At 37.3% G+C, this 24937-nt stretch overlaps 4 protein-coding genes across 4 annotated transcripts; 3 read left to right on the top strand and 1 right to left on the bottom strand.

The window, feature by feature from the left end:
* Nucleotides 1-218: 218 nt before the first annotated feature.
* Nucleotides 219-4380, bottom strand: LOC119999137 (protein SSUH2 homolog). The gene is made up of 7 exons (XM_038846654.1): nt 4243-4380; nt 3955-4155; nt 3515-3581; nt 2201-2532; nt 1813-1936; nt 1359-1484; nt 219-866 (listed from the first exon to the last, which is right to left on the bottom strand). The coding sequence occupies exons 1-7, from the start codon at nt 4262-4264 to the stop codon at nt 482-484; spliced, it is 1257 nt and encodes a 418-aa protein (XP_038702582.1). The 5' UTR covers nt 4265-4380; the 3' UTR covers nt 219-481.
* A 10020-nt stretch (nt 4381-14400) lies between these two features.
* On the top strand, nt 14401-18175 carry LOC119999150 (mitochondrial uncoupling protein 1-like). Its single transcript, XM_038846666.1, has 9 exons — nt 14401-14697; nt 15567-15779; nt 15887-15965; nt 16137-16270; nt 16363-16461; nt 16546-16650; nt 16966-17043; nt 17630-17716; nt 17929-18175. The coding sequence occupies exons 1-9, from the start codon at nt 14614-14616 to the stop codon at nt 17968-17970; spliced, it is 921 nt and encodes a 306-aa protein (XP_038702594.1). The 5' UTR covers nt 14401-14613; the 3' UTR covers nt 17971-18175.
* A 1968-nt stretch (nt 18176-20143) lies between these two features.
* LOC119998601 (uncharacterized mitochondrial protein AtMg00310-like) lies at nt 20144-20977 on the top strand. Its single transcript, XM_038845943.1, has one exon. The coding sequence runs from the start codon at nt 20144-20146 to the stop codon at nt 20975-20977; it is 834 nt and encodes a 277-aa protein (XP_038701871.1).
* Nucleotides 20978-22245: 1268 nt separating this feature from the next.
* On the top strand, nt 22246-22836 carry LOC119998600 (acrosin-like). The gene has a single exon (XM_038845942.1). It carries the CDS (start codon nt 22246-22248, stop codon nt 22834-22836), a length of 591 nt encoding a protein of 196 aa, XP_038701870.1.
* Nucleotides 22837-24937: the final 2101 nt, after the last annotated feature.

Here is a 24937-nt window from a genome sequence, read left to right as displayed (position 1 = left end):
CAAAATCTTTCAAGCTCTAACTAATCTATGAACATGACATTATAAAACTGAAATCAATCAATTCCTTGCAGTCTACCACAGAAGTGCATAAAACTATCCAATATGGTTTTACAGAGCAACTTCCCCTGCCTGCTGCTCTAGGTAGACGCCCTAGCTGTTACTCAGGGGACTTGAGCTAATGACCCACTGCTACCAGAAAAAGAAAAATCATCCATCAATTAAAAAGTGGAGACAAACCACTTTCACAATAGCGAATTCAAACACCTTTATTTAACACCTTTATTGTTCAGGGATGCACCCAATACACAAGACTTACAAATCTACTAAACATGCACAAAATATCACTCCTTCATTCAACAAAATACCACCAATATTACAGTCTCCGGTCCCCTTGCCATATGAAATCAAGGGAATCACTTTGCCGGCGGAAGTGAGAAGCTTCATAATCTCATTATCTAGTGACATGTAGATATCTGCTTATTTACAACTTCAACCATTCCAAGCAGGGACATAGCCCCCAGCAAAACCTGGAGGGGTAGTAGTCCTTTAGGTACACCTCCCTGCTAAAACCAATGATATAATAACTGAAAAAACGACCACGATGAGCCATTGTGACACGTGTCACTGGTACAACATTGATGGCATGCCTCTCACATATGATCCTGGCAGTAGGAGGTACATGAGCCCTATCTGCAATAACCTCAGAAGAAAACTTATTGAGAAAAAATGAGTCGGCAAAAAAGGCTGGAGTGCACTGATATGCTTGAGTATTGCACAACTGGACTCCTTTGGCCCTGTGGAAAACTTCATCAGGAACGGATGCTGCTCCACTTGTTGCACTTACTTTCCGAGTTGAAAGGGTTTTCCTGTTCCATTAAACATGTTTCACATCATCATATATAAAAGCATTCATGAACAGACTTGTATGCATAAATAACTGACGTGAAAAAAATGAAAAAAAAGAACTCCATATGGGTCAAATTAGCCACTTAAAAATTCTACATATCTCTAGCAACAGCCTATAAAAACTATGAGAATTCTCTTCAAGTTTCCTCACTTATTTCACCATTAATAGTCTCTCATTTGTGGACTACAGACATAATCGATGATTCAGTGTGGACTTCACAAAGATGGGTAGAGAGATTATCTTATTTTTCTTCCAATCTTACGCATTTAGTCATCCAGTACAAATTACTAAGACTATTGGGGCACCTTGCTCAAAGTTACTTCCCATGAATTATGTGGAGTAATGTTATCAAGACTGAAGCATTTTTGCATACGTTAAGAAAGACACTGAGATTCCATAAATTACAGTAACCCATATATGCAGATATGGATAGGAAATTAAGAATGCATACCATCTAACAATGGCTACACTGCATGTCAGGAGAGAACCAATTCCATGGCACTTCTCACATTGAATAAGACCACGAGATCCACAAGTTGCACAAGGAATCTGACCCTTTCCATTGCATTTTGTGCACCTGCAGGTAATAATTGAAGGAAAATGAACCATGTATACTGTTTCTAGTTAACAGCATGCCAGTGTCAAAACCAACACTGAACAAGAAAACATTATTTGAGCTCAAGAACCAGACTTTAAATCAAACACCATGAGAGGTATTTGGACACTGCTAAAGTCAATTATAAATTCAGGTCAACAATATGTAATGGTAAATGGAAAAACAAATTAAAGGTCAGACGACTAGAATCATGAAAGTCATATGTTGGAACTTAGTAAAAGGTGCTATGAAGAAAATCTAGAGCATGGCTTCATGTAGGGACAAACGATAAATGGTAATAAGAGCTCACATCGTATCTGATCCATCTCTATGAGCAATTAAACCCCTTCCTTGGCAGGTAATACATCGAGTCATCCGATTTTCTTCATCTGAATTACATGTAGGACACACAATATCACCTCGTCCTGTACAACCTGCAAATTTTCCTCGAGGTTTGTCAAAGTCAGCAACAGTGACCTCTCATATTTAAATATGTAAGTGCACCATGTCTCACTCACACCACACATTAAAAAGGGTATTGACTATTGAGACATTTATGATGAGAAAAACAAGCGTGAAGAGATGGGCGTAGGTAAACAGAAGTAATAAACAGAGATTCAAATGATTTCACACAATTACAACTAAAGTTACTGTAGTCTGTAGCAACAACATGGAGTCCATCATCCCTGTATTCTTACCCGGGCATTTTTCAATGGTTTCAGAATGAGGAATTTTGGTCCGCATTTCTTTATAGGGTACAAAAAGAACAGGGAAATGAGACCTTAGATCCAATTCCCAGAGGCCAAGTTCAGGCCCTTTATCTTTTCCATCAATACTGCCACCATGGTATGGCTCTATCTCTCTTATAGTTTCCCGATCCTCTATGAAAGTTTCAAGAGTTCCCACATAAACATTACAGTCTTCCACCGCATGAATCTTCCATGTCCGAGCTGGACGACTTCCCCAACAGCAGCGATGACCAACATGATCCATAAGCAGCTCTCTTATTTCTACTTCATCCAATATTTGCCTACAATAAATTACTTATCAAGTATGAATGCCACAAACTGAAGCCATATAGTTGAGCTAAACAGAGACTCATGGAAACCAAAAGTGAACGAAGATTGAATGTTAAATCATGAATGGGAAAAAAAAATCTGAGTTCCATAGGTAAAATATATTCTTCTTGTGCAAAACAGGATGTGCCTCTTCACAAAAAGGAGTAATTTCAATCCTGATTGAGAGGGAGGTCCAGGTAAAAGACCATACGTTCATTAGGCTATGAAATTGGTGTTTCAGAAAGTCATTTAGGAATAAATTAACCATCTACATTCTACATTTCATCTTCAGACTGTTAAAAAAAGCTTTAATTGATGGTAGAGACTTACAAAAGGTATAGAAGATTACTGTCGTCCATTTATTTCTGGAAGAGACGTAACCAGATTTAAAGATAAGGTTGCATATTTTCAAAAAAAAAGTCTTTGCAGGCAGAAGAAGCTCAGATAAATTTTTCTATGAACTCCTTATGTCACTTATTCTGAGCATTTCTCTCACCTTGATGCTTTGAAGTTTGAACAGAGGGAAAGATGGAGAACAAGATTTATGAGTAGGAAAGAATATAGGGCTAAATATCCTCTCTTTTCCTTCCCCTTTCATCAATTCCCTTCCCTTATCTCCCGTACCAAACACATTTTTTAGTTCTTCGACCTAAAAATATATGTTATGTCGTTATTCAGTCCTATTACAATCTGAAGAGAATCATGGTTCTTTTGTTTCTATCTTTTTCCTCCTTCACTTTCTTGTTTGTTCTTAGTTCAACTATGCTTTGATACTTTCCTCATTAATATAAAGAGGCATCGGCTATAGTGCTGAGGTAAACTTAGCAAGAGATGTTGAGAAAATAACAACAGTGACCCAATTTTGGCATTGCAGCACTAAAGAAAATATTCATACTACTATGCCCGCAACAGCCTATTTCCTATTGCCAATTTATTAACTATTGCCATCCTTACCTCTGAAATTCACCAGCATTGCGACTGTACTCTCCCCCATATGCACCTTGATATACAATAGCTTGCTCTGCAACAAGTAATTTGCAATTTCAAGGGTAAGAAAAAGAAAGGAAGCATAACAAAAACTCACTTGAAAAGATTACATTATAGGAGAAAAGGAACCATAAAAGGCAGAAAGCATCTAACACAACAACCAACAAATACACTATACTTGGTGCGGAGCAACAAAACTTATACAACCCCTTTTAACTTCTGCGGCAAACAGATACATAATCTATTTAGGACTTACCAAAAAAAGTATTCTAGTTAGGTTAATCAAACGAAAATTCAGTGGCACATCAAGACGATAATCTCTCAAACATTGTAATAATTAAGAACTTTGGGAATCATAACTGTTGTTATAATCTAATTGGGATAAATCGAGAAAGAGCAAGTAATACCGTCAGGAACGGGCTCCGGGGCGCTGACAAGGGGACCATGAATCGATGGTGGATAGTAACCCGAAGAAGCGGCAGATCGAATCTCGTCAACACTGACCTCGGTTCCAGCCAGCGAAGCAGTAGGGATCACAGCGCCAGTCCTCCCTACATACGGATTGGAGCTCCACCTCTCGCTCTCCCTGTCTCCAGATTCACTCCTCTCTATTTAACACGGCAACGGATAGTATCAATTATGACCTGAAACTCATACGATCTGAAACAAATACAAGAAGCTAGATTAGATAGTACCTGAGAGCAGAGACTCTTCCATTTCTTTGGTTTCTTCTTCGTGTATAGAGAGAGCGATGGGACGGAACACAATATATAATATTCCGTGTCCTTAACTGTTAAGTTAGCAATGTCAGAACTTAGAACCAAATCCCACGATGTTAGCTACTGTAAATTGGGATAGGGGGTGGAATTAATCCAGCCAATTCTACCAAATCATTACCATTCAATGTATGATTGTATTGGATTTGATAACACCACATTCCACCATTAAATGGTACAGATTTGGTGGAATAATTTCAGCCAATCTTTTTCCCTGTAAATTCCTTGTGATTATATAGTATGCGAATGTTATACATTATTTCTTTTCTAAAATAGTTTATTTGTATTGTTATACCCCTACAATGTGCCAGTTTGGTTAGTTGTGTCCATTTTTTAAGGTTAGCGGTTAAACTTTGCAAAAAAAAGGATAAAAAATTTGTCCGTTTGGTAAAACGGTTGTGTTAATTTTTTAATACTAGCAATTAAGTTTTGCAAAAAAATCTGAGTTTAAAATTGTGAGGTGAAATTTTTGCTGTTAATAGTAATTAAATATCATGTATAATATAATTGTTTGTATTTTTTAAATTATAATTATTTTTAAAATTTAATTTAATTTACTAAAAATTACAAATAAACAATATATACTATTTTTAAAAATTATAATATTTGTATACAATATTTACATATAAATCACACACACATATATATACACACATAGAGAAATTCTCTTATGTGGACCAAAATACAATGATTGTAATAAAACACAACATAAGTGGAGGGCCACATATTTATTGTGGGACCTACCACATATAAGGTTAAAAAATAAATTCACAAAATTGATCTACACTTTTGATCCACATAAGAGAATTTGTGTGTGTATATATATATAATGTGCATGTTTGGTAAGATGTTGGACTGGGCGAATCCGTTATGCGGCCCACCTTACATCTAACACCTCACCAAACACATGAGCGGGATCAGCAGAATCGCTGTCGTTGGCATATAAATTACTTATTTGTAATTTTTAATAAATTAAATTTGTCTAAAAAATATTTAAAAATACAAACAAAAATAGATTTTACACAGTTTAACCTCTAACAACAGTAAAAGTTTCACCAAACACCTCACGGTTTATTTCACAGCTTTAAACTTAGTTTTTTTCCCACAACTTAACCACTAACGTTGAAAATCAACACAACCACTCTATCAAATGGGCATATAGGGGTTAATTTTGCAGCGGCATGTGCATTTTGTTATTTTTTTTTTAAAAAAAAAGTCATATGGGTCCACAGACATTATTGTAAAGTATTATAATTAATTAATTTTTTTTAAAAAATAATGGGGCCCATGTTGCATTTATATTTATATAAGTTTATATTTTACTTCAAAAAATAATTAGTTACTGTCGGCATATTTTTTAGTTAATTTTACATTAAAAAATAAATTTTATATATTACTATTATTGAACATTAGAAGTTTACTTTAACATATTTTTATTAATTTTAAGATAATCATTTTAATTTTGATATAAAAATATTTATAATTTATACTTAAAATTAATAATAAATTATATTTAAGATCAAAAATCATCAAATTTTATTATAAAAATATAGGATTATATGGTTTAATTCAACAGTTTTTCCGTCACTATCAGCTTTTAGTTCCCCAACCATCTCACATACACAACTTTAAACTCAGCTTTTTAAAATAATTTTTTCACTAACATTGAAAATCAATCTAACCGCTCTATCAAACGTACCCAATATTAATATATAAAATAATAAATGTAGAAATTTAATTTTACATTAAGTATTTTTTAAAATATAATAATTAATAAACTTCATTGAACATGTACATTAAGTATATATTTTCTTGTTATTAATGATAATAATTAATAAACTTTATTAAATATTGGTGTGGGCCGCACCCAAATAATACTTAAAAATAAAAAAGCGTGGGACCAACACCTTTGAAAATCTTTTAAAAAGTTCGTTGCTTTTATGCGTGGATCCTACAGCAAAAAGCAGCAAACTCTTTTGGAGTTTGTTTCTGTTGGGCGTTATCGTCTGGTTTTCCGGGTGGTGGGCCTTTTGATGCGTTTGGTGAAGCGGGCCGCGAAAGTAGGCGGCTTCACCAGAAGGGTCAATATCAATGCAATATCATCTATTCCACCACTCTTTATCTCTAAGGGTTTGCCTGTTTAGGGTGTTGGGAGGTGTTGGGTCGGGGGCCGTTGGGTTGAGAAGTAGTTGTACTAACGGTCTCGAACGTCTCAAATAGTCAAGGGTTGGGAGATGTTCGGGACGAACTCAACCCTCCCCAACACCTCCCAACACCCTAAACGGGTAAGCCCTAAGTTTATATAATATGGTATCAAACTAAGCCCTGGCTCTTGAATCATCCTAGCCGTCTTAGTTACCATTCGAAGACTGAACTTACCATTTGATTTGTCTGAAGCTTTTTCATCTCTTCTATCACGGGAGACGATGACGACTATACCTCCAAACCAAAGAGCAATTGTTATCCGTTAAGCCATCATTATTTCTATCATTCAGATAATGCATCGATCTCACTCTACTCGCAATCATTGAATAGCGTTAATTGGCTACATGGAGCAAGTTCATCGAAATTGTTGTTTCAATAAAGAACAAGTTAGGCTTTATTAATGGCATGTTCAAGAAGCTTTCCAAGGCTATTGTAAGATGATCTACGCATCAAAGAATCTTTCCAAGATCAAATGCGTGTTAATCAAATATGCATCACATATATGGAGTGTAGCTTGGTGCCCATAAATCAAGTGCAATCCTTCTTATAAGAGAGAGCATTTTGGAGAGTTAATTTTGTCTATTTGCGTCCTTTTTGTTAGAGTGCACACAAAGTGCCTATTTATGGGGTTGTTAACTCCCATTGGGGAGTTGTAACTCTCCTTATACATTCCCTTAACTACCATGGGCAGTTGTAACTTCATTGGAGGGATTTTGACCCATCTTGGGTGCCCTCCAATATAGAATAATATACCTATATCTCCCACTCACTCTTGATGGGCTCAAAACCGTATCTTCTTTCACTATAAAGTTCATACTCGCAAATAATCCGTTTGACCAGCATACTTCAAAAGCTCATTTTTATACATCTATTAGGAATATATAGCTATTCAAATACTTGAACCAATTTACATAGTATATTTTGTATGCAGCACCCTAAATCAAGTAGTCATATTTATAAATTTTTCAATACTCTCAATTATTCTATTTGTATTCTCAATTATGATTTATCACTAAGAATAACCATAAATTGGTCGACTTGTGATTTGTGAATACAACAAAAATACGACAAAAGAAATGATCTTCTTCTCATCTTGAATCTTTCAATCTTTAGTCAATTTGCTTTTCTAAGATAGCAAGCACTAACTAAACTCTTGAGAAATAGGTATAAGTTGTAAGGGTACTTGTTGAGGTAAACTATCCTCAGGATAGGGTAAGACAAAAATACCATGAGCATGGATATACACAGTTCAAAAGCTTGTATCAATTGTTTATGGAACTTGTGATATAGAAGTATTTGAATGGAACAGTGGTAACGCTAGTTTTTATTGTTTCACTATTGATTTATCATCCTATTCGCAAGCCAATTCATTGGGGCATCTTTGTCATTAGGTCTTATAGTTCAGCTAAACAATTTTGGTTTATTTGTTTGATGTGTTTGATGGAACTTGGCTAGTGGGACTTGCTGGTAGTTTTACTAAATGTTTTAGCTGCCTTTAGAATCCCAAGGCCTCCTAATGTGTACGTAGTTAGGGTGAATGGAAGTTTTGGGATCGTAAAATTTGGGCTTATTTGCTATGCCCTAGTAAGTTGGATTGCATTTGGGTTGGTTTTTTAGGTTCGCTTCAAAAGACTCAAAGCCTTGGAAGAGAGAGTGTGTCAACAGGGGATGCAAATTTCCTATGTGTCAACTACAAAGAGAGCAGTGGAAGGAAAATGAAGTTTTGGTTGTCGGATGTCAAAATTTCGAAAACTTCAGTATTTTTTTCAACATTATATTCCGGGCAAACGTAACTTTTCGTCTTTCAATTATATCAGTGGTTTCATTTTCGTCTTTAAATTCTCTTTTTTTCCCTCAAATTCATGTTTTAATTATGAGAAAGTAGATATTTCGTCCTTCAAGCGAGAAAGTGACTGAAAAAATCATGAGTGACACCTATGTGACATATCGAAAAAGTTCTGTGTGGCAAACTTTGTCTAACTTCAACGATACATCTCTAAATTATGAAAGTGACAATTTTCATCCTCACCTAACCGAAAAGTGGCTTGCCCCATTCTAACCCTAATTCCAAACTGAATTCTAATATGCAAGAAGATACTAGACCTCGTCGGCTCCTTCATTGATACATTGGCATCTTCTTGCCCCTTCTAACCCTAATTTCAAATCCAATTCCAATTATCAGGCTAGCTCTCCTACTGATCATCTGCATGCATCCTCATCCGATCGCAATCAATGATCTTCACGACGATTTGGACCTGTCCAAGCAGGTATTCCGCCTTGTTGGGTCCAATCGAGGGATTAGTGGGTCAGAGCCAGTGTTCCAGGTTGGCGACATGTTCGATCGTGGCGGCAAGGAGTTCAATATCCTTTATTTCCTCGAGAATTTGAAGTGGGATGCTAAGACCAGTGGAGGGTATTGAAGTGAAACTGAAGGGGAGAGAGAAGGGGAAACTGATCAGAAATTCCTTGGCAATGTTTTTGAGGAATTTCTTGAGTTGACGTTTTAGGAAATCTAATTTGGACTTACACAATTTGCTTCTATGGAGAAAATCATTATGCTAAGGTATTGGGAGGCAAGAAATGGCTGATTTGAGGAAATAGGGGAGAAGAAGATATTTATTTTTTTTGTATTAAGGTTTTTATTTTGTATCTTTCCAAGTAGGATATTCCACATATGATGCCATATAGGTTTTTTATTTTGAGTTTATCCAGGTGGGATGCTAAATAGGATATATTTTTTACGTAACCAAAACTTTTTAAGAGACGAATGAGGAGTGAGGTATTTTCCTATAGTTGAGACTCGAAATTGGGAAAAAAGAAATTTAAGGACAAAAATGAAACCACGGGTATAATTGAGAGACGAAACATTATATTTTACCTTATATTTTGTAACTTCATATACTTCAAGTCCTGAAATTTTAGGTACATGTGAAAAGTTGCCTAATTCTAAGAGCAAGCATTTGTATGAGAATACTTGAGACATTACCAAATATAAACGTGCGGCTTGGTGACCTATTTTTACACAACTTCAAGTCTTCAAACCCCATCAATAGTCTTTGTATAATTCATCTTGTTTTTGAAATTTAAATGTTGTTTATCTTATATTAGCCCAAGCACGACTTAAGAGCAAAAAAATTTAAGGACAAAAGTAAAAAATAGGGTATAGTTAAGGGACCAAATATTAGAAACGCAACAAGACATGTAAAATACTGAACAAACTGAGCAACGAAGGTACCATTTCTCAGCGTTTTCCAATGGTAGTTCCTTAGCTTTGCCTACAAAGGTGGGCCTACGCCCATTGCACTGTCAAAATTTTCCACTAAGTTTAGTTAGTATGTGTTCTTGATAATTTGATGTGGCCTAGTGGTGCCCGTTTCCGTGCTTGGGAAGAGATTGCTTGAAATTAGTACTAATAATGTTGTAACATAATGTTTCAAAATATGAAAATTAGTAGAGAATAATTTTGATAAATTACTTTGAGCTATTATTAATATGTTTTTGTATTGCCAATCTATATTCGTAAGACAATTACATAAAACACCCAAATCTTATTTCCTGAGTCCACCAGTGTTTGCCTATGTACTACTCTATGATGATGACATAAACGTTCGAAGCTGCTAAATGACCCAACAAAAATGGTCCCAAATTAGCCCAAGTTGATGTGGCATGTCACATAAGATTCCATATCACCAATTTTGTCTCTATATAAGAGACACACTCTCTCTCTCTCTCTCTCTCTCTCTCTCTCTCTCTCTCTATTTCTCTTTTCCCCTTTCTCTCTCCTCTCTCATTTTCTCCCTCCCACTCTCACGAGCACCACCATTTTCCATCGGAGCTCCTTCGTCCGGCCCAAATAGGAGCTGTCGACCCACCGAACAGATGGGTTTGACCACCACGATCATTTTTCTACCCTCCACAATCGTTGCTCCTATTGTTGAAAAAAAACACCTATAGGAGGAGGTAACCGAGGCACAAATTGTGTCAATCCGGCCACCTCCGACGACATCTCCGATAACTGACCTCATATTTGGACTCTACACATTGAGGCGCACCTTACCTACTCATTTTTCGGCCAGATAGCTATTGGAATCCGACAATCCAGTTCAAATAACATTGTTTAAAAACAATGTAATTCGTCGATCCGTGCATCCAACCACCTCCAACAACGTCTCTCGCCACCTCCACCTCCAGCAACTCTCCTGCCACCTCCAACAACAATATAATTTGTTTTCACTTTTTTTTGTTCATATTTTGGAAGTTGCACTATATTGAAAGCAATGTATTTGACATTGTTACACATTGTTACCTTGTTATTCTTTAGCTATTTTTTCTCTAGCATGACTATGTGGCAATGCCACATAAACTTGGGACAATTTGGGTTAAAAAAAGTTGAGTCATTTAACATTTTCATTCGGAGTTTGATGGCAAATGTTTTTCCCCATTTTTTGTGAATAACTTTTATTTGTACCAACTCGATGGACGAAAATGGTTGTTCTATGATTATTCTCTCATTCATGCTTTTCTTTTATTTCCACCTTTTGTTTTTCCAGAACTTTAGTACCCATTGTTGCAGAAGAATGCCTTCTATCAAACTACTTTTGGTGTATATATATATATTTCGGAGATTACTTAGCTAAAGACAATAACTTGATGTTACAAAGATGGAGTTGTGACTCAACTCCTCCACTACCTACCATCTGTGGGAGTTGGCCGCATGATTATTGAGAAGCAGCATCTCATTCCCACTTCCATCATGACCCACTGGCACTGCCTCTGAGCTGCCATACAAGTGGTCCAAGTTGATATTTCATTATCCTCATAGGCCTCTAACAAGCTCTCTTTACTGTTATGCCAATGTCTATGGTGCTCAACACTATAAGAATGTTAGGGTTACAAAAGTAGATGGTTTACCCAGTCAATGCCGGATGTTTCTATGAAGAAAATGACTCTGATTGCCTTATCTAATAGTCGTTATCGTTTATTGTTAACATATATAGTGGTTAGAATATAGTAGATTTTGGGGAAAAAATTTCTAAATCCTAAATCCTAAACCTTGAATCGTAAAAACTAAAAATTAAGCCCTAAACCTTAAATACAATATTTTAAAAATCATCAACCAACCCATCTATACATGGATCGGGTGATATTATCGACTCAACTATGTGAGTCAATTGATGGTTGATTATCGGCCATCCGGTAATGGATCGGTTGGCCGATAATGGCAAGCCCTATTCCCAAATTAGTAATCCTACCCCTTAATTATTAAAAATTATTATTTTATTATTAATTTACATATGATTTGATATTTAATTCTTTCGATTTACGTGTAATTTGATATTTGATTCACATTCTAAAAATTAATTTTCCCACCCCCATCAATCAATTAAAGTAAACTTATTACATGCATCAATGTAGATTGGTGGATACATTTAATGTATGCTGCATTTTTTTTTTGTAAAAATCAGATTGGGTTTAAGAATTAAACAATATTTTTTTATCCCAAACAAAAACGAAATTCAACATAAAAAAGATTTGAAAATTCTAGATTATTGAATATAAACTCAAAACATTTTATGTATTTTCACATTCAATTTGATTTTGTTTAGGTCCAAAAATATACCATGAAATCATAAAGTCAATCAAAAGATATTCATGAGTTTTTTTAAAAAATAAAATAAAATTATAGTGACTTTAAAAGCCACCACAGTAGGGTCGTTGCCCCCAAGTTAGAAATTCTAGGGCTGTTAAAAAATCACCAAAATCAAAACCAAATTGATTGATCAATTTATTTTTAAAATTACACATTTCTCCACTAAGATCCATCTTATGGGCTTATTCTTCTTGTTCCTTTTTTTTTTCCTCTCTCTTCTTCTTCCTTCATGCCGACCTCCAGAAATTGGCCGTCCGACCATCGTTTTTGACGAAACTACCAAAATGAAGCTCTTGATCAGCCCGATCAAAACCAATCATCACCGGCCATCAATTATTACTTGATTTGTCGAAAAAACTTCTTGAAATCACAACAACCGTTTGGAAAATAGATGGATTCGGCCAATACGATCAACTTCAGTGACCATCAACTCCACAGATTAAGGCGCATCACCTTTGAGGTTTTATTGCTTTTTCGAATTATTTCTTTCATCTAAAATCGGATCTGAAGCTACAGATATTATATCTGTTTTGTATTTGTCAATATTATTCTGAAATCGAATCTATATCTACAGATATTATATATGTTTTGGATATGTTATCAGTTTTGGTCATTTTGAAACTTCATACAGATAACATTTTAACAAGACAGATAACATTTAGCAAGATAGATATCAAATTAATCGAAACAAATAATATATTACCTGTAGTCTGCAGATCTCACATCAGGACCAAAAAATCACGAAAATCATCACAGAAAGTGTCGAAAATAATGATGTGATGATAGATCACAGGAGAACAACAAGATCTACAAGTCCCGTGGTAGGTATGAATAGATCTACTTCGAATAAAAAAAATGGGGATCAAAAATCACTGAAAATGTCATAGAATTGTCGAATAAGTCATGAAGGGTGAGGACGAAGATTCCGGTGGATGTCAAAGATGAATCATGGCTTGTGTCATGTTTAAGGATGAAGATGAGGGTATTTTAGATAATAAAAAAAATATATTTTAACTTTTTATCTTTTATGGAATAATATTTCAAATTTTATGGATTTTATGGGATAAAACTTTTAAAAGTGTCTTTGTTGGAATAACACAATTAAGATATAGAGAATAAGAGGTAGCATGATTGATCAGGTTGCCTGCTCAGGACCTTGAGGTCCATGGTTCTATTCTCACCAGGGAGGGTTGGGATATGGGTAGTTTCCATCCGCAGTAGCGTGTGTGGCCTTGGGCCTTTTAAAAAAAAACACTTTGACATATACCAATTTTCCCTTAAAAATATTATTAAGGGAAATTTTAAATACACACCATCAATATACTAAGTTTACACCACTTTTTCAATTTTTATAGTTTCTAAAAATATCTTAATATACAATGACATATAAACCCTCAATCTAAATATTTAAAATAAATATTTGTAATCGTAATTTGTCGCAATTCAATCTAGGATTCTTGAAGTAAACGCCTAGGATAGAAAGGGAGAGGGGGAGAGAGGGACTGAAATGGCTTCGATGGCGAGGGCAAGCTCTGGCCCTGCGTACCCGGAACAATTCTACGCGGCGGCTTCGTATGCCGGTTTCGATGGATCTCCTGATTCCTCCACCAAAAATGTCACCACACAAATCGATACAGCAAAGCAAAGTTCCCACCATGTAACCAAAGGCAAAGATGAAGGCAACATTTTCCTTACATAATCTTACATATTCCATGAACTTCACATTTGTTTTATAAACTGAGTCCAAACAGTAAGTCACCTATCCCAATTCGTTTCTCCATGTCGAATCTCATTCACATTTCCCAATGCAGGTGGTTCAATTCTTATCCTTGAGAAACGGCACTTGTTCAACAGAGATGATGATGAAAAGATTCCACGCAGATGACGAAAGAGCAGTTGATAAACGACAGGGACGAAGACTCAACCGGACTAGTAGAAACGGTGTGCTTGCTCGTCGGATTGGAGAGAAAACGGGTGGAGATGAAAGTGAGATTTGTGGGTCAAATGTGTGTAAAATTAACACATATTTTCTCTAATGTTGAATAAACTAAGGGTAATTTAGACTTTTTACTATGAAATTGTGTGTAAATTTATAACTTTTTGGTGTAAACTTATCATATTAAAAAAGTGATGTAAACTTAGTATATTCATGGTGTGTATTTAAAATTTCCCTATTATTAAATAGAAAATAAAGAGATTGCAGACTTTAATGAATTTTCCTTCCATGGCTAGTTGAAGCATAAATGAGAGAGAGTGGGATGACGAAAGCCAAACGGAAGGGCAGCGCTTTGGTCCCAATTGCCAAACCTGCCATTGATCTTTTCCCGAGATTCCCTCCTACTTTCTTTTTCCCCGAAACACTTTTTGTCCTAAACCTCCAGAACAATTCGATCTTCTCCCTCACTTCCGATTGACTTTAGTCTCTTTGATCAGACATGGTGGCTGATAGCAAGGCTGGTTCCGATATCTCTCTGGCCGGTACCTTCGCCGCCAGCGCTTTCGCTGCTTCTTTCGCCGAGGTATTTCATTCGTTTGTCGATTGATCAAGTATTCGCTTCCACTTCTTTTTTGCGATTTATTATTTTCGGATTGTTAGTGATTTTCTTGTGCAATTCTTTTGATTTCGATCTGTTTGTGCTGATCTCATTGGCTGTGGTAGTTGTAGAGCTGCAACGATGTTTACTACGACATCTATTGTGGATTTCTTTTACTTGAATCAGAGCTGCAGTCAAATCACATATGCTTCTACGTTATAAGGATTGACTAGCCTATTTTTCTGCATCTACTCTGCCTAGATTATCTGGCTTTGAGCCTTAAGGACCCTGTTTGGAACAGATAAAAAAGTATAATATTGAATTTTGAAGTTCTTTTTGAAATTCAGAATTTGGTTAAATTATTCTGTTTGGAACAAATTTGAGTTCCGTACAGTTTCTATTTTTCTGATCTATCATTGCATGAATTTGTTATTTATAAGCTTTATATTTGAGGGTGGAAGTGGAACCATATAACATCCATTTGCATGAGAAGGGTTCTGTTATTTGATTTTGTTGTACCATCTTTTGTTTTAATACGAAGAACTTGTTTACAAATTCTTATGATTATTGAGGTTTTACTGCTTGCATGAAAATCCAGATCTCTAAAAAATTACAATCAATAGTATTGATTCAATGATTCTTTCAATTCATAATGCCATATGATGAGATTTTGGAATTGAAATGTGTAATTTATTTGTTCCAAGCGCTGTGTAAGTATTGCTATGTTGGTAGCCCTTAAATATAAATGGTGAATAGTAACAAGCATGAATGAGGCATTAATTTTAACAGCACTGCCTGCACTGGTTTGAAGTGATTTATTTAGGAATTAGGAACATGCTTTCTAAATTATGCAGATTTGCACTATTCCTTTGGACACTGCGAAAGTTAGGCTTCAGCTCCAAAAGAAAGCCGTGGATGAAGCAGCATTACCAAAGTACAGGGGTATGTTGGGCACAGTTGCTACCATTGCTAGGGAAGAAGGTCTGTCGGCTCTCTGGAAGGGCATTGTACCGGGATTACATCGTCAATGCCTGTTTGGGGGTATAAGAATTGGGCTGTATGAGCCGGTAGGTTTTGAACTTTCCTTACTTTCAATCCCTTTCTTTCTTCTCTCCCTTTACCTAAGTTAGCAATATGGTATCTGATTTGTGTACGTGAACTAAATGTTTGACAGGTTAAGACCATGTATGTGGGAAAAGACTTCGTTGGAGACGTTCCTTTGTCCAAGAAGATTCTTGCTGCATTTACAACTGGTGAGCGTAATAACCGATGCTTCAGGATCTATATTTAGATCCATCAACTTGTAGACAAATTGTCAATTTCTATAAATGATTGCTCACTTTCTAACTAACATGAGTGCCATGGTTTTCTCTTATACCAAGTCTCTGAGTCACTAAGTGGGCTATTCCTCCTTTCTCAAACAGGTGCTATTGGAATAGCAATTGCAAATCCAACTGATCTGGTTAAAGTTAGACTTCAAGCTGAAGGAAAACTACCACCCGATGTGCCAAGGCGCTATTCTGGTGCATTAAATGCATATTCCACAATCGTGAGACAGGTCTTATATCTAACTGGGAATACTGGAGGTAAAAGAAAACTAGTTTCTGCAACAAATTTCTAAAATGTCTCAGTTTCTTTTGTGACTCACAGGAAGGCGTAGGTGCTCTCTGGACTGGAGTTGGACCCAATATAGCACGGAATGGCATTATAAATGCTGCTGAATTAGCTAGCTATGATCAAATTAAGCAGGTGGACTAGATGTTCGAAGCCTATCATCATTGGTTGTTTGTGTGGGATCTTTTCAGATATTTCTAATTATTTGTTTCAATGCAGACAATCTTGAAAATTCCAGGATTCACAGATAATGTTGTCACTCATCTTCTTTCTGGTCTGGGGGCAGGTTTTGTTGCCGTCTGTGTTGGCTCACCAGTTGATGTGGTACTTCTGTCTGCCTTTAGATTTATGCTATTCTCAACAAAAGTATAGTTTTAGCATCTAGTATCTTACTATCTTGAGCTTCCCTCTTCTTGTCGTGTTTTTTTTTTTTTTGGTTAAAGCAAGGACATGATATAGCATGTTGGCATCAGATTATGATATGGCTTGTTGGCATCAGATTTATATGATATAGTTGCAAATACTTGTAGATTGATTAGCATGTTTATGGTGATGCATAAGCTTATGGAAGGGCTTATTTCACCTAATTAGTGGTTTTCTAATTTTCTTTTCTTTTTTTTTTCTTCCCATTTTTGGCAGGTCAAGTCAAGGATGATGGGGGATTCTTCTGCTTACAAAAGCACGCTTGATTGTTTCATAAAAACTCTGAAGAATGATGTAAGATTCAATCATTTCAATTTTCAAGTACTAAACCATTAAAAAAAAATGTACTTTGTCTATATACGCAGTGGCGTGAAATCTTGACTCATACATCTGTCATCAATATATGATTTAAGACTTTCACTTGCTCTGAATTGTGTAAGTTGAAGTATTAATTTTCTTTTTAGTTTATCCATGTTTTATTCTTGCTGACGTGATCTTCCTTTTTGTCTTTGAGATGTTTGATGAATTATCTTGTCAGTTTTCAAGGACTGTAACATTTTCCCTTGCGAAATGTCTTTTATTCAGCTGAAGTAATTCACTTTTAGAAATAGAACAGATACCTAGGATTTACGATTGGTTCCTACTTGCTACATTAATGAAAAAGTAAAATGCTTCTCTTTATTACTTTCAATTAAAGAATAATTAGGTCCTGTTGTGTCGTTATTATCTTTCTGTTATATTGTTTGAGTATGTATGAAAGTTCTGTTACCATTTTAGCACAGATGTAAATAACTAGACTGATGGAAATGTTGACACAAATGTAGTTTCAGGAGATAATGTGTCATTTAATATTTACTACCGCATTCGATGTCCTCCGCAGGGGCCTTTGGCTTTTTATAAGGGCTTTCTCCCAAATTTCGCACGGCTTGGATCTTGGAACGTTATCATGTTTCTGACCTTAGAGCAGGTATGTTATCATGTTAACGGAATCCATTTGTTACTTGCTTTTGCGGTTTAACAAGCAAATCTCCTTTTCACTCATGATCAGAGGATTGATTTCGAACCCCGCTCTTCAGTGATAGTGGGAAATGCCAACTATATCTTCGTCTAATAAATTTTGGCCTTTTCTGCGTTCTTGTAGCTTTTGCTCATTGTTACTTTCTATCTTCCACCTTTCAGGCTAAGAAATTTGTTAGAAATATGGAGTCGTCTCGAGCTTAAAGATGACTGTCAAGCTCATAGTGAAAATAGGGCAGATCGTCGGAGAATAATAGAGCCTTTTGTCATATTCATTGTTTTGGCAACTGAGGTGAGGAATCTCAAGCAAACATTTATAAACAGTTCTTAAGAATTGAGTATTAAAACGATCGTCATTTCTCTTTTCCAATTTTGGGAACTATTAGCTAAAGACCTTTTCATTGATCGAGCCTAAACTGCTTAATTGCTTTCTTTGTCAAATGCTTCTAAGAATAGAACATTTATATGCACTGCGTATATTTTTCTTCATTTTTATGCGCATTAACATGGACTAGGGGTAAACCAAGGTGTGTGAAACTTAAAGGGATACTGGACTACCTCTCTTTTCTTTCTGTTGTCGTAATTTGGGACTCCGATGCTAGCATTATCAAGGTAGAACATGTCAAAGTTGTAAGAAATGTGAGGATCCACAAGTATAGAAGAACCATTATCCATCCTTATCTCGCAGCTGCCCAGATGTTCGTTATTCTCCTCTCTCGCTCGAAAGGACAACGAACCACTCTCTGCCAGAAACAAGACTTGATCAGCCCAGCTCTCTAATGAGGTTGCACTCCATGCACATGATTCTGATCGTTCACGAGACAGTTTGAACACTTGGAATGCGCCTTCCTCACACACATGATGAAGGCAAAATTTGGGTCTATTCCTTGCTGTTACCAGAACCAAAGATTGTCCATCATTACTACTCTGAACGAAACACGACGTTGTATTGAAGCAGAGCTTCTTATTTTTTTCCTTCTTTATGAGAAATATCCTCGCCGTAGGAATATTGTATAGATAGTTCTGGGATGATATTTGGAATTATTGTCAATATCAGCCCATCTTGTGTGAGGACATGAAGCTCTTCCACTTGGAGGGTCTTACCCTTACTCAAAGCAAATAGCCTTTAATCTCCACTGAAAAAGATGTCCGCGTAATCCCACCACCCTTTTTGAAGGGTAATCCATCTCTTTGTTTTTGGTGAGTGGGGTCTGCAAATTGCAATTACACCATGACAGATTATTGCCACTGTACTATTGGTCGACGACAGTGACATAGCCGCGGAGGATAACTGAAATCCTTCGATGAGGAATGACAACGACGATGAGTGGAAGAGGTGAATGGTAATTGGAATGGAAGGTAGTTTGACATAAGATCCAGATATGGGATTGAAAAGGAAGAGGCGTGGTTTGATTGATTCCCAGCTGCGTTTTCCCATTAAAATCCAGCCTTTGGAGCATCCATAACATGTCCCTCCATGAATAGGTTTTGGAAGGTTGAATTCATGTATTTTCCCAGTGGACATGTCCAATAAACTGATCCATCTCGCCTTCGCCCTCCTCCTTGTGTCGGAGGGTAGTAATACCAATGGAATTTGAAGACGGATGGGTGCCCGAGAAGCACCATATCTCCATGACTTGCAAACCTTGGAAAAGTTCAGGTGATCATCAGTGGAATCCAAGATCCTTAGAATCATGGCCATGATATCAACCGGAAGCTCGGACCAGCGTCCATATGATGATGATGAGGAGGAGGGGGTTTTCTTCTTGTGCAAGCACACACCAGATGGTAGAGGAGGACGGCCATAGTTGACATAAGTTTCATGGCCGCCTTCCATTTGAAGACGCCACAAATCTTTTGTTCTCTGCCATACTTCTTCATCGAAGGACATATTCCAAATTTCTAATCCTAGATACAGAGAGTAAGTTGAGAGTTTGAAACTTAAAAGACTCAAACGACTGAGACGGCAACTCCAACTCTCTCTTTTCCTTTACCTATCTATACAATAAGTTACCAAATCATCCGAAGTTTTCCTAATTCCTTTTCCATTTTTTTTTAATCTTTTTTTGTGTGTATTGTTGTTAGACTTAGAATACCACATCGCTTGGAGAACACCAAACAATGTGATTTGAAGGCCACCAAGGAGGAATGCCAACATATAATGAATATCTTGAGGATATATGAACTTGCTTTGGGGCAGAAGGTGAATTTACAGAAGTCATCGATTTACTATAGTCCTAACACGAAGGAGGAAATTAAACAGCGCATTTCTGTGACGTTGGGGGTTTGAAACATCATCCATACGGATAAATATCTTGGGATTCCAGTGTTGGTAGGGAGAGCTAAACGGCAATTGTTTGATTCTGTCAAACAGAGGATGTGGCAAAAAGTGCAAGGATGGGGGCACAAAAATTTATCTTGGGCCGGTAAAGAGACTCTTGTGAAAGCAGTGATTCAGGCGATTCCTACACATGTGATGAGTTGTATGCGCATACCAAAGGTCACCGGTGAAGAAATTAACAGAATTATAAGGAAATTTTGGTGGGGTAATGCTGATAACAACTCTATCCATTGGATTTGTTGGAATGAGATGTGCTCGGCTAAAGGAGATGGTGGATTGGGTTTCAAGGATTTGGATCTTTTTAATTTGGCTCTTCTTGCCAAACAGGGTTGGCGGTTATTACAAAATCCGTCATCCCTAGCTGCTCGAGTTCTTAAAGGAAAATATTACCCTACAGGTTCTTTTCTGAATGCACAATTGGGATCTAATAGTAGTTACATGTGGCGGAGCTTTATTCAGGGTAGAGAAATTTTGTTGATCGGTTTGAAATGGAGAGTGGGAGATGGTTTAAGTATTGGTATTTGGGAGGATACATGGTTGCCAAATATTAATGGGGGTAGGATATTGTCCAACCCTCATACCTTACATCCCCGGGCCAAGGTGTGGGAGCTTATGGATTTTACTTACGGTGGTTGGAATGTGAATCTTCTCAACTTTCTTTTTCATCCCATTGAGGTGGCTGACATTCTCAAAATTCCCCTTTCTCTTCGTTGGCCAAAAGATGAAGTGATATGGGCACCTAATCTGACTGGACGATTCTCTGTACGTTCAGCGTATCACATGGCAAGGAGATTGAGGTCGGGGAATCTTAATCAGTCCTTTATATTGGAAGAGGAAATATTGGAAGAGGAGCTGGTCGGGGAATCTTAATGTACGTAGTTCATGTGTGGTTTGTGGAACTGCTGAGGAATCTATTCACCATATACTGGTCGATTGTTGCACGGCCCGAAGATGCTGCCAAATTATGGGGTGGGAAGACCGGTTGACTAGTGATTATGATGGTGGTTTTTTTGAAATGTTTCAACATGTAAGTGATGGTTTTGGTTCAAAAGAGCTGGAATTGTGGTCCCTAATTTGTTGGAATTTATGGTCTAATAGGAACAAATCCTTATGGGAAGCGCATTGTACGGTGCCGTCTAAGCTGGTGACAAGAGCTGGGATGTATTTGGAAGAGTTTGTGCAACAAACTGTGAGATTTGCCACACAGGTTGGTGTTACTCATCACCCTTGGAAACCCCCTGATCCGGGCAACTTTAAGCTTAATTGTGACGCAGCTATTGGGGTGAACAAGGTGGGATTTGGGGTTGTAATCCGAGATTCACTTGGTGATGTTCTTGGCTCTGGTTTCTTTGGCAGGCAGGCTGGGTTAGGAACGTTTCACGTAGAAGCAGGGGCAATTTTATATGGGTTGGAATTTGCTCTCTCCATTGGAATTTTCACTATTATTGTGGAGAGTTAACTACTGCTCCCATCTTTCCTACGATTGCAGTCATTGAACCCTCTCTACCAATTGCTGCCTTTGATGGCTCTGGTCAGCAAATCTATGCTTACAAAGACCCAGTTTCTTCTCATTGTTATTGGGATCTGATCTTCTTGGTGAATCTACTGGTAAATTTGACTATTATGTCACCTATCCTCACAAAAAGTCTGTTGTTCCTTCAGCTTCAACTACTGCTCCATGTTACATGTTTGATCCCAATTCGGATGCTTATGCCTCAACTTTTCCAGCTCTTGAAACATATACTACACCTACTAATCGAGCTAAGCATTCTTGGAAGATTCCTGAGGATAGTACTCTCAAACCTGATGGTTCGCTACGACAACCTCTTTCAGCTGCTGAAGCCACTTTAAATTGGCAATCTGATAATGCTATTGCTCAGAATAAACTATTACTCAAAATTGTTGATTCTCAACAAGCTATTCAGACTACTGTCAATACTCATTCCTCTGGCATCCAGCATCTTAAACGAAAGATTGAGTCTCTACATCATGAACTTTTGGCTATGGCATCTCAAGGCTTTCTTGGTTCTTCACTCATTCTCTCTGAAAAATAAAAAACCAAACATTTCCTTGAAACTCAACTTCATGATCTTGAACGGCATGCTCACTCTCGCCTTTTTCAAGATTCATATCATACTATGCCTCTTCAAGCCTTTAACCCTCCCAATTATCATCCTCAAACGTTTGACTTCCCCAGCTCACAACCTCTTCCTTTTAATAGTGCTTCCTATCTTTACCCTCTTAAACCTGCTAAACCTTCTCCCTCCACACGACCACCTCCTGTTCCTCAACCACCTCCTGTTCCTTGTCCCCCACAACCACCACCTCACCCTCACTCACCTTCCACATCTTCTAATCCTATTCTCACCATGCTTGATACCTTGCTTCAAGCTCCTGATTCTTCAATCTTTATGGTTAAACCCGAAAATCCATCTACTTCTCAGACTACACCGCCTCCTCCACCTCCTGAAAATCCTGATCCTCCTCCAGATTTACCTCCTGACCCTTATTTTTCAGATCCTGAAAGTCTGCCTGGTCCTTCACCACCAATTTCCATTTCACGCCCTTCCTCTTCTCATTCTTTCACCCTTGATGATATTCCACCTAGTAAATGGAAAGAACGCCTTGATGAACTTTTTGCCTGGTGTGTTACTCAATTACAAGCTCCTCAAGCGGATACTGCTACTGTCATCAACCGTGAGACTATTCACTTTACAGGTCGTTTATGAGAATGGTGGAATTCCCTTGGACCTTATCGACAACTACAAGCTCGTGGATTTTCAATCGATCAGTTTATGACACTCATTTATAATGAGTTCACTGGCACTTTTGAACATCATGTTGAGCAAGCTCGTGAAGAGTTTTTCAAACTCAAATGTTGCTCTTTTCAACGCAAGGATCTTGAGAAGCATTACAATCGTATCTCAAAGCGCTATTATATCCTCAATGGCGTTGATGATACCAATCTCAAACAAGCTTTTCTCAACTCTTTACCAGAACCTCTTGGTAATGAAGTTACTAAGCTTATTGATACTAAACGGACTTCTTTGGCAAGTCTTTCTCTTGGTGAATTATGGCGTCATACTCTCATGGCTCTTGATCGTCTTTGCAACCAGCAATATTTTATGCACAAGCAAACAGACTAAGTTACTTCTTGGTACTTCTTGTGAAAGAACGGATTTAAAGATCAAATGTGGAAAGTCAACTTGTCAATGTTCTCTTCCTAAGAAAAATTGGCGGAAGCATCGTTCTACTTTCCGATCATCCAAGAAGTTTGCTCGTCCTTTCCACCGACGATGGAAGTTTTTACGTCGACGACAGAAAACTACTGGTTACACCAAAAGTAACAAATGCTTTGTTTGCAAGCGGTCTGGTCATTTTGCTCGGAATTGTCCACAAACGGCCAAACGCACACAACTGATTCAACAGATAAGCTATCATTGTGCTGACTATCATCCTGATGACGATGATATTGAATCCCTGTATTCTTTAGTTGATGATCCTATGGATGCTCAACTAGCTCTGCTATATGATGATGATGATGCGGACTTTTTTGATTCCTCAGATGAAGAACTCTTGGATTCTTCTTAGTCTGATCTCCACATGCTCTCTACGTGCTTACCTATCTCCACCCGATCTCCTCTTCCTTATGCACAGATCCATCTCATTCCTGAATCCTATGCTACCCCTCTCCCTCTTATTGCTTTCTTTGATACTGGTGCTACTGTGTCCATTCTCAATCCCAAACTTCTTCCTCAATCCTTTTGGACTCCTTGCTCTCGCACTTTTACAGCGGCTAATGGTGAATAGTTTACTATAGATCTTCTTAGTAAGCCCGTTTACCTTCGCATCTTTCCCTCCTTAACTCTTCGACATCAGTTTCTTGGGTCTACTCTTCCTGGCAAAGATTGCTTACTTGGCATTGACCTTTTACACCAATTTCTTCAAAAAGTACGTTGGCGTGATACTGGTCTCTCTTATAAGTCTTTCTTTCTGCCATGGTCTCTCATTCCTAATCTTTATCTAGCACAAGTTTTCCAGCCTCTTCGTGAACAATTGATTCAAAAACTCTGTGCCACTAGTCATTCTGAGTTTGCTAGAAAGCATCCCTTCCCTCTTTGGAAAAATCCTGATTTCTTTATTTCTTTACCCTTCAAAAGAAATGAAGATATCAATCCCACTAAAGCTAGCCATCGGGGCATGTCTCCAGAACATTATGCTCTTGCTTTCACTGAACTCGATCAGCTTCTTTCCGAAGGGCTTATTGAGCCAACGGTTTCACCGTGGGCTTGTGAAGCCTTCTATGTTAATAATCATGCTGAACAAGTTCGTGGCAAAATGCGTCTTGTCATTAATTATCAATCTCTCAATCATTTCTTGGTTGATGATAAATTCCCTCTTCCCAATAAGCAGCTATGGTTTTCAAGAATTGCTAATGCGACCCTCTTCTCTAAGTTTGATCTTAAAGCGGGTTTTTGGCAACTCGGGATTATTCCCTCTGAATGTCCTAAAACTGATTTTTGCATTCCTGACAAACATTTCCAATGGATTGTCCTTCCCTTTGGTCTTAAAAATGCTCCATCTGTTTTCCAGAAAACACTCTCTCGGATTTTCTCTCCTCTTGCAGAATCCGCTCTTGTTTATATTGATGACATTCTTCTGTTTTCTACAGGATAGGAACAACATGCTGCTTTGCTCCAACACTTCTTCAACATTGTCAACAGCCATGGAATCATGCTTTCTGAAAAGAAAATGGTTCTTGCTCAAGAATCTTGTGATTTTCTTGGACTCACTTTCACCAAAGGATCCTACGTTCTGCAACCTCATTTG

This window comes from Tripterygium wilfordii, chromosome 5, assembly GCF_013401445.1.
Source record: "Tripterygium wilfordii isolate XIE 37 chromosome 5, ASM1340144v1, whole genome shotgun sequence".
NCBI lineage: Eukaryota > Viridiplantae > Streptophyta > Magnoliopsida > Celastrales > Celastraceae > Tripterygium > Tripterygium wilfordii.
The sequence above is the reverse complement of the archived record's forward strand: the minus strand, read 5'-3'. Positions and strand labels throughout refer to the sequence as shown.

Excerpts from the sequence above, each read along its gene's own strand:
- LOC119998600 (XM_038845942.1), top strand. The coding sequence starts at position 22,246 with ATGCCTCTTCAAGCCTTTAACCCTCCCAATTATCATCCTCAAACGTTT.
- LOC119999150 (XM_038846666.1), top strand. The coding sequence starts at position 14,614 with ATGGTGGCTGATAGCAAGGCTGGTTCCGATATCTCTCTGGCCGGTACC. Across the intron at positions 15,966-16,136 it reads TCTTGCTGCATTTACAACTG|GTGCTATTGGAATAGCAATT; the intron begins GTGAGCGTAATA and ends TTTCTCAAACAG. Across the intron at positions 16,651-16,965 it reads TTGGCTCACCAGTTGATGTG|GTCAAGTCAAGGATGATGGG; the intron begins GTACTTCTGTCT and ends CATTTTTGGCAG.
- LOC119998601 (XM_038845943.1), top strand. The coding sequence starts at position 20,144 with ATGTGGCAAAAAGTGCAAGGATGGGGGCACAAAAATTTATCTTGGGCC.
- LOC119999137 (XM_038846654.1), bottom strand. The coding sequence starts at position 4,264 with ATGGAAGAGTCTCTGCTCTCAG. Across the intron at positions 4,156-4,242 it reads GGAAGAGTCTCTGCTCTCAG|AGAGGAGTGAATCTGGAGAC; the intron begins GTACTATCTAAT and ends CGTGTTAAATAG. Across the intron at positions 2,533-3,514 it reads AATGCTGGTGAATTTCAGAG|GCAAATATTGGATGAAGTAG; the intron begins GTAAGGATGGCA and ends AATTTATTGTAG.